General features: G+C 37.0%; 1 protein-coding gene across 1 annotated transcript; it reads left to right on the forward strand.

Moving 5' to 3' along the window:
• Window positions 1–5,088: 5,088 nt before the first annotated feature.
• Window positions 5,089–14,492, forward strand: Gng5 (G protein subunit gamma 5). Its single transcript, XM_063257583.1, has 3 exons — window positions 5,089–5,301; window positions 9,760–9,904; window positions 14,273–14,492. The coding sequence occupies exons 1-2, from the start codon at window positions 5,221–5,223 to the stop codon at window positions 9,883–9,885; spliced, it is 207 nt and encodes a 68-aa protein (XP_063113653.1). The 5' UTR covers window positions 5,089–5,220; the 3' UTR covers window positions 9,886–9,904; window positions 14,273–14,492.
• The last annotated feature ends 931 nt before the right edge of the window (window positions 14,493–15,423 follow it).

Consider the following 15,423-nt stretch of genomic DNA (forward strand, 5'->3'; position numbering starts at 1 on the left):
ATTATGACCACCATTTCTTTAGTTATTGTGTAATTATTATTTTTTTCCTAGAGAGTCACTCATCTGCTTTGTTGCTTCCATTGCTACCATTTTACAAAGTTTACCGGGGCACCTTTGATTTCTTCCACCTCAATGCTGCTTGGATTTATTTTTGGCAAACTGAAGGTATGGGGTTGCATCTTGCTTCCATGTCTTTTCATTTTCTATTTTTAAAATTTGTTTTCTGTGATGCTTGTTATTTGCTTATGTTAGGCAGCTTTAAATAGCATTAAGACTTTGTTACCAAATAACTACTTTTTAGCAGTGTCTTCTAGGTATAGCCAGCTTTTGTGTGTCCCAATATCCTGCCTCTTCAATTTATTGTTTGGGATGAGGGGTCCTAGCACCCTATTCTTTGTTACTGGACTATGGTATTATTTATAACACCTAGACAAAAATCAAGTGAATTGGGAGCCAAAAATGTAGCCTAATTTTATGAAACCTATAAAACCATTCATTGCTTTGTGTTAGTTTATTATGTCAAGAAAGTGATTTAGATGTTAATGTCCTTTGCATCTATAAAATTCTTTGATTATTTGATTGCTTAAAGAATGAAAGTATTTAGGATAGATTTATGTTGGGGAAAGAAATCACAATATGGCCAACCTCTTGCAAGATGATGAGAGCACTTCTTGACATAATTTGAGTCTTTTATTGTTTATTTTTTATTAGTATGTTTGCAGTACATGATTATATTTATCTTGGGGAGTTGATATAAGCACACATCTTAATTTAAAATAATTTCTGATTCATCATCAGGGCATGAGGTTTACTTCATCAGGACAAACTCAGGTTACATTTATATCCTGTTTTACATTAGCTAGTTCATGGTTAACCTATAAATAAAATTCTAATCCATTTTAAAAGATTACATGTTTACGTAAAGAAATGCCTGTGGGCAGTCCTTATACTTACAGGACTGAAGTCTATTTCCCACACAGGTCCTAATATAAATAAAATGGCTACCTTATCTTGTTTCAATATTTTCTCAAGATTTGTAGGGGTAATTTAAGAATAAGTGGGATCTCACTGAGAGTAAAAGAATGATACACAATTAGAATTTATGTTAGAAGAGGAATTATAGACTTTTCATATAGCCATTTGAGATCTTTCCAGGAAGCATAGTTTTCATAATCATAAAATAGTAACAGGACATTTTTAGCAAACTTCACCCAACTATAAGAATTTAAGCTTTTGAAGGAATAGAGGTGTATTTTTACTCATTCTAAAACATGAGTTAAGATGCACATTACAAAGATGCATTTTCTAAATAGTATCTGAATGTCTAGTTACAGAGAATCTAGTTGGTATTTCAATTTTTTTTTTTTTTTGGTCTTTTTCCTTTTTATCGGTACTGGGAATCGAACTCACGACTGCCTGCTTGCAAGGCAGGTGCTTATGCCGCTGAGCTAAATCCTCAGCCCCAGTATTTCAAATTTATATGCCAAAAAATAGAAAGTAAGACTGAAAGTAATTCTACTTCAAATATATTTAAAGTTAAATACAATAAAGTTTCATTTTTCCTGACTGTATTAGCCAACAATACACAATGAAAGCAAAGCATGGATTTATAAGAACATTTTTTTTTCTCCTTCACTTTGCCTTGCCTTTCAAAAGCAACAAGATAAAACAGTTTCTATAATTTCTAAAACAGTTTGTATAATTTGGACCCAAATTGTAACTACTGAACTGTTAGCAATGAAAGATTTTTTTTTTTTTGGCTGTTTCAGAGGTTTCGGTCCAGTCTTTGGACCTGTCACCTTGGGTCTGTGGTGGTACAGCATACCATGGTAGAAGCTTCCTGTACAGGAGATGCACACCTCATGGTGGGGATAGGAAATGAAAGAGAGGTTGGGGGGCCTGGGGATTTAGCTCAGCAGCATGAGTGCCTGCCTTGCAAGTGCGTGGTTGTTAAGTTTGATCCCCGTACCAATTAAAAAAAAAAAAAAAAGAGGTTGGGGTTCTAATAATACTCCCTTTGAGGATATGCTCCTGATAACCTGATTTCTACTAAGCTGTACCATCTAAATGTTTCGCCTCCCAAAAAACCCTGCAGGCTGATAAGCAAGTGTTTAGCACATGGGAGTTTTGGTAAACATTTAAAGATCTAAACTATAACATGAAGTGATAATAAAAGAAAAAAATGTAAACTTAAAAAATAAAAAGTAATGATACCTGATTCACTGGAAGTGGGTCACCCACAGACATTAAGCTAAAAATAAAGTCTTCTAACCCACTTTGTTAAGATATCTTAAATTCTAAATTCTTTTGCTTTTTTTTTTTTTAAGACAGTCTATGTAGCTCAGGCTCCACTTGAACTCTCAGTGATCCTCCTCAGCATCCTAACTGCTGGGATTAAGGCATGTACCCAGCTTGGCTTTTTTTTTAAGAATTAAGTTTCACTGTAGTTCCATATTCAATTAGAAAAACTATTACTCCAACATTTGTACGGTCCCACTGAAAGGAATACATTCCCTATGAATGTACAGGGTATGAATGTATGAATGAACAGGGTAATCAAGAGTTCTAACTTTTCTAGTATTTTCTCTGCCACAAATTAGCCATACAACCATCGACAAGTCATTCTCTCCAAACATCAATTTTAAGCTTCCATAAAAACTGAATGTAAGTTCCTTGAGATTCACAATTGTGCAATGTCCCTTAAAGAGAATTGCTTTTAAAATACAAAGGCATGTGAATCTTAAAAAGTTAACTGCTTTTAAAATATAAAGGAAGGCATGTGAATTCTAAAAAGTAACATATTGAGTTTTAACTAGTGAATTAAAGAATTTAGGGTACTGCTATGTGTCTGGATGTCCCCCAAAAGTTTCATCAGATAACGAAGGTGGGCTTTTTCAGAGGCAGCTGAATCTAGTTTGTGATTGGTTCATTGTCTTGTGCTGGGATTGGGGGTATGAGTGCTACACCCATGCTAGGGTCAGTAGCCTGCACACAATATAAGGAAAAAAACGTTTGTTGCTCCTTTTTCTGGTCTTGTTGCTTTTGCAATCATCCCCTGCCATGAATTGTTGCCCTTCTGCCATGCCACCCTGCCTTAGAGTCAACTGATTATGAACTGAAATCTCCACAAACTCGAAGTAAAATAAACCTCTCTTTCCCTAATTTTGGGCACTGAATATTTTTTCTTAGCAATGAAAGAAAAGTAACTAAGACAGGCACTAACAAAGTGATGATCCCAGGTAAATTTAAATTGACAATGCTCTGCTGAAAAACCATGAGCTTTTTGGTTGCCTTCTTGCCATTCACTATTCTAAGGAATCTCTTGGTGACAAACTTTTTACAATAGGGTCTATCTTTAGCCCTACAGCCCTTTAACCCTACTAAAATTTATATTTTAGTAAAATATAAATTTCGGTTTCAAGGCTGGTAAGACTTTTGAAATATTTTAGATCACTGTGAATGGTTGTTTAGCAGATAGCAACAGGTCATGAGAAATACTTACTTTTCATTTCTTCAGATACAACTGAACTTAAAGTGAATTCAGTGTATTTCTTCTTTTTTCTCAACCCAAATAAAATCTTTACTAGACACAAAAACTGTTTTCTGGTGTTTGAGACAGCAATCCACCTTGTGATTTCCTACAATAGCTTAAAAATATACTATGAAGTTTTTGAGATTGTTTAAACCTAAAGCAATATAATTTTATTTCTTAACTTTCTTCCTCATAGGACTGAGTCATATTATTGTACCTGAAATAATGTCCAAACTAACTTTGTAGTTCATAGTCCATACTAATGAAAAATGGACCATTCTCTGAATAAAGGTAAGTGTTTAATCCTACAATTCTTTAAAGTATAAGGTTTTAGTTAAAATAAAAAAATTCCAATTAGTGGGGAAAAAACGATAGCCATACCTCTCATTTTTTAAACATGTATTTCATTTCATTCCCAGTAACAATTATAAGAAATAAGCTTTATTATTTTATTATGAAATGAGGAAATAGGATGAGGTTATTAAAATCAAATTCATAACTAGTTTTTAACCTGTCACTGTGTAAGTAAAACAGGACATTTACACTGTATATTTTGTGAACTGGTACCAAGTGTTTAGTAGTTTTTGTTGTCCAGAACAATTGAGAAAAAGTTTAACTGCACTCGTGATGAAAACTACTTATGCTTACAGAAAACATCAGTGTATTTGAGGATGGGTTACCCTAAACAGAAACAGAAAATATCTGGAGCCCTATGACTTAACACATGCACTTTCTAGGGTAAAAACAGGTTAGCTGAGCCTATTTTGGTTAGCTCCCCCTTTCCTACGGACTCTTGTGGGGTTCAACTTCAAGCAGGAGGCAAATTAATTAATTATAATTGAAATGACAAAGAGCAAACTTCCCCGGAACACAAAAAGGTTTATTTTTACAGATACAAAAGCGAAATGAGTATCAGACAAGTGTGATCTCTGAGCAGCACCCGAACTTCCAGAGTAATGGGTGAAGCCCACTCTCCGACGCTCTTCTCTGGTGGCCCCGCGCCCGCGCCCGGTCGCCTCGTCGGTCTCAGGGCCCCGCCGCCCTTCCCGCCTCGGGTCTGGTGGCGAAGTAGTGGGTGACGACGCCCGTCGAACAACAGGCCCCACGACTGGGGCGGGCGCGGAGGAGCACTCGAGCCAGGTACCCCGTCTCCCACACCTCGGCTGGCCGCTCCCCCTTGTCTCCCTCCACCCTGCCGCAAACTCTGTGAGGCAAACCAGGACCTCCGCCATCGTGCGCCACCGTGGCTTTCAGGAGCTCCTCAAACGCCTGAGCTCCCTCACCGGTCCTCTTCAAGGGCCCCCTCGGGTCTTGGCGGTTAACCACGCTTTCTTACCTCTCCCTAGACCAGCTTCTCCCGAGGGGAAACAAGGGAAGCCGGGCCTCGGCTCGCTTCCGCCCGCTGCCACTGCTGCCTCCACCACCGCCACCGCCGCCGCGCCCACCGACCGCGGCTCCCGCTCCGCCCCCTCCCAGGCTCGCGCTCCGATGGGGCGGGGCGGGGCGGGACCGGGCCAACAGCTGCGGTGCGCATGCGCACCGAGGGCGGTGTCTGCGAGCCTAGAACCGGAAACTTAAGAGACAAAGTTTTGCGTCCCACCCCCGTCGCGCGCTCCCTCGCCATCTCGCCTAGCACTGTTGTCCCGCTGCCTCTGGCCCTCGAGTCGGCCGGCCCTTGCGCGTGTACTATGTCTGGCTCTTCCAGCGTCGCCGCTATGAAGAAAGTGGTTCAGCAGCTCCGGCTGGAGGCCGGGCTCAACCGCGTGAAGGTGAGCGGGCGGCCGCGGGGGAGGGCATGGCAGGGAGGCGGCGGGCGGGACTGCGGCGACTCGGGCTTCGCGGTGGCCATCGGGGAGCGGCCAGCGTTAAACAAGCGGCCGAGCCAGTCGGCCCGTGTGTGTGTGTGGGGGGGGGTGGCGAGCCCTCCCTTCCGCCCCGAGCTTTCCGCCGCGGGCCGGCTCGAGTGCTGAAGGGCGGCGGGCAGTCCGGGGCTCCGCCCGCCCGCCTCTGCGCCACTTGTCGGCCTGTCCTGCGGCCGCGGCCCCGCGCCTCCCCTCCCCCTCTCTTTTTCCTTCCCTCTCCCTCCCTCCCTCATTTGCCAGCCTCGCCTCTGCTCGGCACTGCACTGGGTGTTTTCCGACTTCTGATACTTGATTTGGAACAGACTTCTTTCTTGATTTTAAATCTTTACCAGAGTTACTCCCATTAGTAGTAGATGGCCTCCAGATCCTCCCTCCTAACATGGAATGAATGGTTTTTATTTATTTTTTACAGTGCGGTGCATTATGATGATACTCCTTGTGGGAGTTGGTGCTTGTACGTGACACGTTTCGTACTGTTTTCGTGCCTTGTCTCTTCTTCTCGACTTAATTCACATTTGAGAAAGATCTTACTGCTGATTATCTTTTATTTTGCTCCAAATATTTTTGGATTTCTTAAGAGAAACCACGCATTATTTTAAGGACTGAAAATTAAATCAATACTAAGTTTCCATCTTACTCTAGAAAGAATAGCCGTCATTAAGAAATCAAATAACAAAATAATAAGTGCTGGTTGTGAGGCTGCCCTTCTGCATTGTTGATGGGAAAGTGAACCAGTCCAGTTACTGGAAATCATTGTGGAGATTGCTCAAAAAACTAAAACTAGAAATTCTACCTAACTTGTCCCTCTTCCAGATATCTTCCTAAAAGAATTAAAGACGTATTACAGATGAAGTGAATTCTCACATAATTTAAGTTATGCATAAAAAAGAAACATGTATTTTGCTAAAAGTTCCTGGAGTGTCAGCTTACCACTCTTACCTCATACAGCCTTGAACAAAGCATTCATTTCATTTTTTTGGAGCGTTGTTTACTTGGTTGGTACTGACCTTGGGGGATAGCTGGTGATTCACTTGCTTAACAGTGATTAGGATGGGCCATTACTGGTCTCTCTTACTTTGGATTTGGTTATTAGCATTGCCTATGTCTTGGGATATTTACTTTTGAGGAAAAAGCCTTTTGTCTATATTGACTGACAACTTAACATTCAAATGCTCTTCCAAGCGTTCATTTAAAAAATCATGATAAAGTTGAAACCATTTATTTCTTAACTGTTAAGTTTTCATTTATGCGTGCCAGGAAAGTGGGGCGGGGAGGGCTAGAGAAACAAGAAAAGGGTAGTGAAAGCAGCTGTAAAAGTGGTAGCTCTTAGCCCTTGTTGCCAAAAGAAATGAGATGTCGTCAAACTAAAGTACAAGTACATACTGGAAGAGCTTCACCTTCAAAACCCTAGTTGCTGTGTTCCCAACTGCCCAGTCTTAACCCTGTTGTCTGCTCTTATTTCTCCTGTAGGCTACTTAGGACTACTAAAAACAAAAACAAAAAACAGAAAAACAAAAAAACGCTACAAATGATTCGAATTTGGGCTTCTCATTTTGTGCCTGTTAGAGCTGTGGCAAGGAGACTTGGGATTTTAAATGTTTTCTGTAGACATACTACTAAATGTGATTGGGTTCCACTTCACAGTGTGCATTATTTTATCTGTGCTTTTGTGCTAGGTGCTTTTTGGTGACATTTTAAAACTTAGCACAAGCATACAATGTTTAAACCTTTATATCTGAATGCACTTGACAGAAATTATCACAAGTGCTCAGTGAACCCTTCTGTAGGTAAGTCAGGGTACTTTTTGAGAGTGAAAGGGGAACTTTTATGCCAGACTTACATTTTTAGCTTCCTGGTTAGTGATTATCATCATGTCTCGGGGGCTAGTAGCTTGTCCAGTTTGGATCTGTCTCAAGTTTCCCGAACTGTTTGAAATACTGTTTTTCTCTAATGGTGATTTGGTTTTATCAGTTACTGAGCACTCAGCTTAAATGTCAGTGCAGACGTCTTCCTCAGGTAGCCATTCAGTTACCATTTAGAAAATCACTTTTTTAACTGCAGTCTTTTTTCCTCAACTGTCAAGTCCACAACTTGTCTTAGTGTTAGTGATGGAAGTACATCTGGCACATAATGGTGCTTGAAAAATACGTGAAAAGCAGTTATATTGGACACTGCCTACAATTTTTTTATTTTAAAGAAGTAAAAGAGGAAAAAAAAAAGAAAGGTAAACAATGAAAGTTTCAAAACAGGTTGGATCATTAAAGTAGTTGATACATTATGTATTTGTAGTTGTTCAGAGTATGAGATATAGGCATATCTTGTCCTAACATTACACAAAACATTCTTCTCAAGGAACTAAAAGAATCTAGGTGTATAATTATCTTGTGTATACATGTATTTTTTCCTTTTCCATTTCTTCCTTTCTCTTGTCCCCCATCTCTGTCTTTTCTTTTGAATAGTTTCTCCCTAATGTGCACATCTTGTTTGTTCATTTTTTACCCTAGTGAGATAATATGATGATTATACATACTGGTGTGATTAATTTCACTTACCAGTAAGGTCTCACATTACATCCATTTATCTTTAAAAAGTTTCAAGTTTATCTTTATGGCTGAGTAGTACTTCATTATATAAAAAAAAAACCACATCTTTTTTTATCCATTTCTCGGTTGTTGGGCATCTAGGTTACATCTAAGATTTAGCTATTACAAATTATGTTGCTATGAACCTGGTGCAATAATCATAGTGGTATGATGTTTTTAATTCGTCTGGGAAGATATCCAGAAGGGGGACAGCCAGTTTGAATGGGAACTTAATTCTAGTTTTTAAAGAAATCTGCACACTGATTTCCACAGTGGTTACACCAGTCTACATTCCCACCAGTGTTGGTATTTTCCTTTTCCTGCATCCCCTCTAGCATTTGTTATTAGTTGATTTTTTTTGATGCTAGCCATTCTTTCTGGGGTGAGATGGAATCTCGGTGTTGTTTTAATTTGCATCTCTTGAATAACCAATGATGTTGCACATTTTTTCATGTGTTTATTTGCCACTTGTATTTCTTAATCTGAGAAGTGCATATTCATCTCTGGATAGGGTCTTTGAATTTGGGAAGTCTGATTGTTTTCAATTTTTTATATGCTCTAGATAAAAAAAAAATTGTTTGAGGGATAATTGGCTATTTTTTCCACTCTGTGGGTTGTTTTCTCACTGTTGGTGATTTCTTTTGTTGTGCAAAAGCTTCTCAATAAAGTAAGATCCTATTTGTTGATTTTTTTTGTTCTATTTCTCTAGCTGTCTGGAAAGTTGCTGCCTAACCCTATGTCTTCAAGATTTCTGCCTGTTTTCTCTTTCAGTACATATAGTGTTTCTGTTTTAATATTTAGATCTTTGATCCATTTTGACTTTAGTGCATGGTTCTAGTCTTCAACATGTGGAAAGCCAGTTTTTCCAGTACCATTTATTAAAGAGGCTAACTTTCCTCCAGCCTGGGTACATTTTAAACAAAATTAACAGGTACTGTTTTGTATGCTTACTTCTGGTTAACATAAATGAAACCAAGTACTGTACTGTACTGTACTGTACTACACATTGTGATAACTGATACTGACCATTCTCTGCTTTAGTTACAGTTGCTTTTTAGGAGCTTAAGGTAAGAGTGTAGTCATTTGTGAAAGTACTCTGTACAAAGATGTAAAATGCAGGTACCTACAGAAGCAATAAAGCTATGGGACTCATTACCCTGGACTAGTGTTTAAGCCAAACAGACTCCAGAAGAATTAAGGTTCATTTTAGGATGATAAATTTCTTATATAAATCTGGAATGCAGCTATAATCTGCAGGTTTTTCCTTTTGGAGCACGTTTGTAAAGCTATTATCTTTTTCAAAAGTTACAGACCTAAGTATTTGGACATTATTGTACCTCCTTTGGGATAGCTAATACTATGAATAAAATATTTTTCTTGTTTTCCTCAACTTCCATTCATTTCTCTCACAGTATCATTTTTTTTTTTTAGTAGTAGTGCTTTAAAGTAGTTTGCTAGAATGTTAATGTTCCTTTTTTCTAACTTCTAATACCATAGACTTTTTAATAAAACATATTAGGTACCTGTGAGCTTGCACCTAAACAGCCTGTAATTAATAAATAAACAAGATGTGCTATTTTGTAAATAATGCTTCTAATAAAACATTAAATGTCTTACTTACAAGCAATGTTTTAAGAGCCAGTATATGAATGTTAGTCTTTAATTAGCATATGATGCATTCTTGAGGTAAGAGATGTGCTATTTATTTCAAGTTTTTCCAGGGATTTAAGAAAACCATTAAGAACCTTACCAACTGGTATTTCCTCCTTTCTGTTATGTGTAGGTTTCCCAGGCAGCTGCAGACTTGAAACAGTTTTGCCTGCAGAATGCTCAGCATGATCCTCTCCTGACAGGAGTATCCTCAAGTACAAATCCCTTCAGACCGCAGAAAGTCTGTTCCTTTTTGTAGTAAACTGAATTTTTGGGAGGTAAGTTTAACTAAAAGAAGTAATAATAGCAGGACTAACCACTCACATCTCTATTTGCAGCAGTTACAAGATCATTCTATGCCTTTGTTTGGTACTCCAAATTGCCAGTCTTAAGGGAGAGTAAGGATTGATGAAAATCATTGATTCAGTAGTTGTGAATCAATTGTTTGTCACCACAAAGACAGTTAAATAATGGGAATAAGGAAGCTACTAAAGAACAGTGCTGCCATGTGTTGTTCAGTGCTTATTGAGATGATTTTTAAGGCACTACCAATTGATTTGGGTTAATTTTGATGTTGCTGCTGTAATAGAAACCCGCTGTGGGATAATATAGCAAAAAAATTGAGAAATATAAAGCCAAGGGATATCTGAATAAGCTTGATATTCAGCATTTGGAGTGAGGAGTAAGAAGTTTTCCTTTTTATTCTAATATTTTGGGCAACAATAAAACATGAGAAACACAACTTTTTGGTGGCAAAGAGTGGACTGTACTTGAGAGGACTAAAAAAGTTTCATTAAAGCATGTTTCTATGCATTAATTGGTATTTTTCAGATCATATACCAGGTGTGCACAGTCTTACTTGTCCAAAAAGACATGTGACCCAAAAATGTGCTTTGAATGATTCAAAGATGCTTATTTAATCCTTTGTATTTAGAGTGTGACTCATTAGTACTGAAGTATGAAGCAAACTAATAGTGCTTTAAAAAGATTTTGCATATGACACATACCCTTTACTAACATTATGACTTGAAAAGTCCAGGAGACTGCTTCCTAAAATACCTCGTTACATAGATGTACCCTCCCTAAGTAAGCTTTGTAGATGCAAGTATCCAGGAAGTCTCTTAAGTACAACATGGTCCCAGTAAACACAACACAAAATTGCTAAAAGATGGCAGAATATTTTTAAACACTTAGACAAGTAAAGTTTTTTTTCTTTTTCTGTGGACAGGGTCAGCTGTAGTTAGCTAGCCTTAAAATAAATATGTATTATACACACACACACACACATGTCTATATATATGTATGTGTATTTATCTATCTCAAACTGACCTTGAACTCTGCTATCCTCATGCCTCAGTCTCATGAGTGCTGGATGTGTGCCATCCTGCCTGGCAAAGAAATAATCTTTTTAATAATCTAGCACCTTCATATCTATCAATGTATTTATTTCCTTGATTCTGGCAAATACGCATTTTTTCATGGGTGTTTTCAGAAATTTCATGGTTATAGTTTATTCTTTTTAAACCTCAGTTCCTGTTGTATTCACTTTACAAAGTGATATATTTTCATTTGTCTTAAAGTATTGTTAAGAAGCCTGAGCTCCTTATTAATAGCTTCATGTCACAGGAGCCTACAAAGAAATGTTCAAATGATTTGGTCAAGTTTATAACTGGGATAAGCACCCAGATTTCAAAGTAAAATATTGGGTATTAATCCCAGTAGTATAAGGAACATTTTGTGGATATTATGACTCACAACCATTTGATCTAAGGAAACAGTATTTGGGTATTAAAAATGCTTCTCAAAAACTTCAATCTGAATACCACAAGCTTTGGTTTTACATTAATACTCAGTTTTGAGGGACTGGCTGATTCACAGGAATGTAAGAATCTACATTGGTGTCTATATAAAACTGCTTTTTAAAATTATATGGCTATCTTTAAAACAGCTTAGCAACAGGCTTTTACACAAGGAAGAAATCACAGTTGGCACACTTCAAGGTAACCACTGTTAACAGATGCATTACCTTTTAAGAGGAAATTTTTAAGAATACTTTTTAAAAAATAAGAATCATAGTTCAGGCAGTTGTTTTTTGTTTGTTTTGTCTCTTTGAGACAGAGTTCCACTATGTAGTTCAGGCCGGCCTTGAACTCAAGTGATCCTCCTACCTCATTTTCCCAAGTGCTGGGATTACAGGTGTTTGCCACCATGCCTGGCCCTACATTCTTCTGCCTTTTAAAAAAAAAACCTTAATGGTATCCTATCTCATTTATTGCGCTCCCCCACCCCGCCCCCATACTGGGGATTGAACCTAGAGCCTTAGCACTGAGCTACAGCCCTAGTCCCTTTGAAGTCTATATTTTGGAATAGGTCATACAAAGTTACTCAGACTGGGCTGCAATTCATGAGCCTTAGAGCAGATTACAGGCCTGTACCACCATACTTGGCTACTAAATAAAATTTTTTAAAGAGAAAAACAATGATACAAAATTTTTAAAATAATAGAGTAATGGCGGTTCATACATTGCATATTATCTTCAAAGTAGTTGATCAAACAATACAAGTACAAAGTTTTCAGTGAACTAAGAGAAATTGGTAGGATCTCTTAACTAATATATAATTTTTGTTTTTCTTTCTATCCCACCTAAATATTCTTTATAAATAAGATTTTTACAGTTGTACCTTTAATATTTAAATTTCCAAATTTGAGGCTACAATGAGACATATATCTTGGTGTCCATATTTATATTTATACTTCACCTGTTGAGAAATTTCTCGAATTAGTCAACATGGAATGAACATTTTAAGATTTTAACAAAACTAGATAACCACTGTCACTATAAATCTTTGGTCTTCCACCAGGAATGAGTGGTTTTCTCCTGAATGCTTGCCAAACAAACTTTGGTCTGACTGCTGTTATTTTAAGTGAGGTTAAACCATTTTCATGTTTTTTTTTATTTTTTTCCTCCCATAGCAGTAATTTTCTTTATGCTTCTTAAAAGTTGTTATCTCCTACCTCAAATTTTCAAATAAGTAAAAAGGTCTGGATTAAATGCTTTTTACTTTGTTATGTTTAAATTTTTTTTTTTTTGGCACTGGGGATTGAATTCACAATCTTGCATTTGCCAAGCGGGCATTTACGTCTCTGAGCTGAAGCCCTGGCCATAACACTTCGTTAATGTTTAAACATAAAACAGATCACACTTACTCTGCTTTTCCATTCAGATAAATTATTCTTAAGTTGGTATGACAATGATTTTACTTTTTACTAAATATATTTACTGTATTTTATAGTTTTAAACTGTAAGCTTTATGTAAAGGATAAATGACTACTAGATTATTTTTGAGTTTTGTTTATCCGTAGATCATTTGCTCATTTTTTTCTTGTTTTGTTTTTGAGACATCATTTCTCTGCATAGTCCAGTAGGCTTGAGCTTGAAGTTTTTATATCTTATCCTTCCAGTTGGGTTACAGGTGTATGTGACATGCACAGTTAAATTTTCAGTCATTTAAACTGCTATATAGTTTGTATTCTATCATTTACACAAATCTTAGTTTATTATTCCTACTAAATTACATTAAGGCTGTTTCTTATATATGTTTTTTGAATAATATAAAATTATCTAGTATACAGAAGGGTGATTATATCTATTTCATGAGTTATTGTTGCCTAACTCCTTGATGTTACTCATTTTAAAAGGAATGTGCGTGGTTTTCTTGTTGAAAATTATAAGAGAATGTGTTTTGCACTAATGTTAGCAAGTTAATGTAAGTCTTATTTGTGAAACAGGTAAACATTTCAAAATAGCTATGAAAATGAAGAGAAAATTGGAATCCACCCTGCCCTCAGTATTAAGCCCAGGACTATGCACTGAGCTATACCACTTGCCCTTTTTGAGGCAGGGTCTTCCTGAATTGCCCAAGTTGGCCTTGAACTTAAGATCCTCTTGCCTTAGTCTCCCTAGTAGTTGGGTTATAGATAGAACTGTGCCGTCATACCCAGTGACAATATTGGATTTTACTGTTTCCAACACCACAGACTTTTCTGTCCTATTTCTTAGGCTTTCTTAAAAACCCTGTTATGTGTATCTCCTTTTTTAAAAATGCAGATAAAGATGCTTAATTTAATTGAAAGCATTTATAAGTTTACATTCCAAATAAATCCTTTAAAAATTAATATAGGTGCTTCTAGATTGATTAGATACATCTCAGTAAGGCCATTAAGTTGAAAATACATTTAAGACACCTAACTTACCAGATCCAGTAGCTTAGCAGCACAGTACACAGTAGAGTATGGGTTGCTAACCCTTGTGATCATGCAGCAGACTGGGAGCTGTGGTGTGCTGCCCTTGCCCAGCATCTCCACAGTGTCATACTTAATATCCCAACACATTCTGAAGTAGTTTCGTCAAATATATATGGAGTGCATGTATCTTTTACACTGTTGTAAAGCTGAAAAATCTTAAGTTCAGCTATTTTTGGGTCAAAGAATATTGGTACAAGATGTACTGTTATTTACAAAAATAGGTAGATAATGTAAGGCATTTATTTTAAAAGTTAAGAATTTATGAAGATAATCATGAAAATGTAAAGAAAATCTGTACTCTTTGAAACTTTACCCTAATTTATTTTTTTTTCCTTTTCAGTTCCTCAGACCACTTTTAACCAACCGTGACTATTCAGAAAAAAAGAAAATTGAAGCCTGTACAAAAACTTCCCCTTTCTTAACATGTGCCATAACATACACAAACTTCTACTTTTGTCAGTCTTTAACATCTACCTCTCTGAATTTTCATGAATTTCTATTTCACGAGGGTATTTTATATACACTGGTGCCAGCATACAATAAAATACTTCGTATAAAAATCTTTTGCTTTCTTAATTGGTTTGAAATACACTGTTAATCTGTTTGGAAAACTTATGTGTTTTTAGTGTTTAAGCTTTATGTTTCTCTCACCGTGACTTTATGCCTTTTGTTTTATTAAGACTGCTAGAAAATTAAAGGCAAGCACCAGGTGTGATGGTGCATGCCTGTAATCCCAACACTTGGGTGACTGAGGCAGGAGGATCATTACCAAGTTTGAGGACAACCTGGGCTACACATAGTTTAAGGCTGGCCTGAATAACATGGCAAAACTTTATTTTAAAAAACAAAACAAAGGTTAGCTACAGATCATTCTTGTAAGGCCCAGAGGTGGCTATCCCAGTACTGGTTGTAATAAAAGTATTCCAAATAATGTGGTACCTCTGTTCATGAGTACCAAATCAATTTCCCTATAAGGTCAACATTGACACTAACCATTGAATTTGATTCAGTTGTCATCCAGTTTGGTTTGTGACCAGAATCATGGAAAGAATCAAGTCTGTGAACTGAGGTATCACTGTATACTTCTTTGTGGGGCATTACCATTTATAATCTGTTATTTTTGGAATAGACGGCTCTGATCCACAAGTACAGTAACAGAAATGGGTGGAACTAAAAAGACTTAAACAGAAAAACCAGAATTTAAGATATTGTCTGAATGGAATGTAATGAAGTAAATGGGAGCAAGAAAAGAGGAACTTTGCTTTAAGTTCTGATAAATTATTTTGCTTTAAACTTTTACCCTTCTGTAAAACTTAAGGAAATGTGAACTCAATTTTAGTTAAAATTGTGTGCCAGACACTGAGGATCTAAAATGAATCTATTATATCAGAGGTTACATGGTATTTATCCCTTCTGTATCTCTCACATACACTCTGAAAATGCAAATTAGAAAATTAATCTGAATCTTAATTCCAAAATTACCCTAAAATA

This window comes from Cavia porcellus, unplaced genomic scaffold, assembly GCF_034190915.1.
Source record: "Cavia porcellus strain 051 isolate PalLab524CR breed Dunkin Hartley unplaced genomic scaffold, mCavPor4.1 scaffold_1, whole genome shotgun sequence".
Classification (NCBI taxonomy): domain Eukaryota; kingdom Metazoa; phylum Chordata; class Mammalia; order Rodentia; family Caviidae; genus Cavia; species Cavia porcellus.

What these genes read in the sequence shown, in the direction of transcription:
- Gng5 (XM_063257583.1), top strand. Translation starts at nt 5,221, where the DNA reads ATGTCTGGCTCTTCCAGCGTCGCCGCTATGAAGAAAGTGGTTCAGCAG. An exon ending in CCGGGCTCAACCGCGTGAAG is followed by an intron (nt 5,302 to 9,759) that starts GTGAGCGGGCGG and finishes TGTTATGTGTAG; the next exon opens with GTTTCCCAGGCAGCTGCAGA.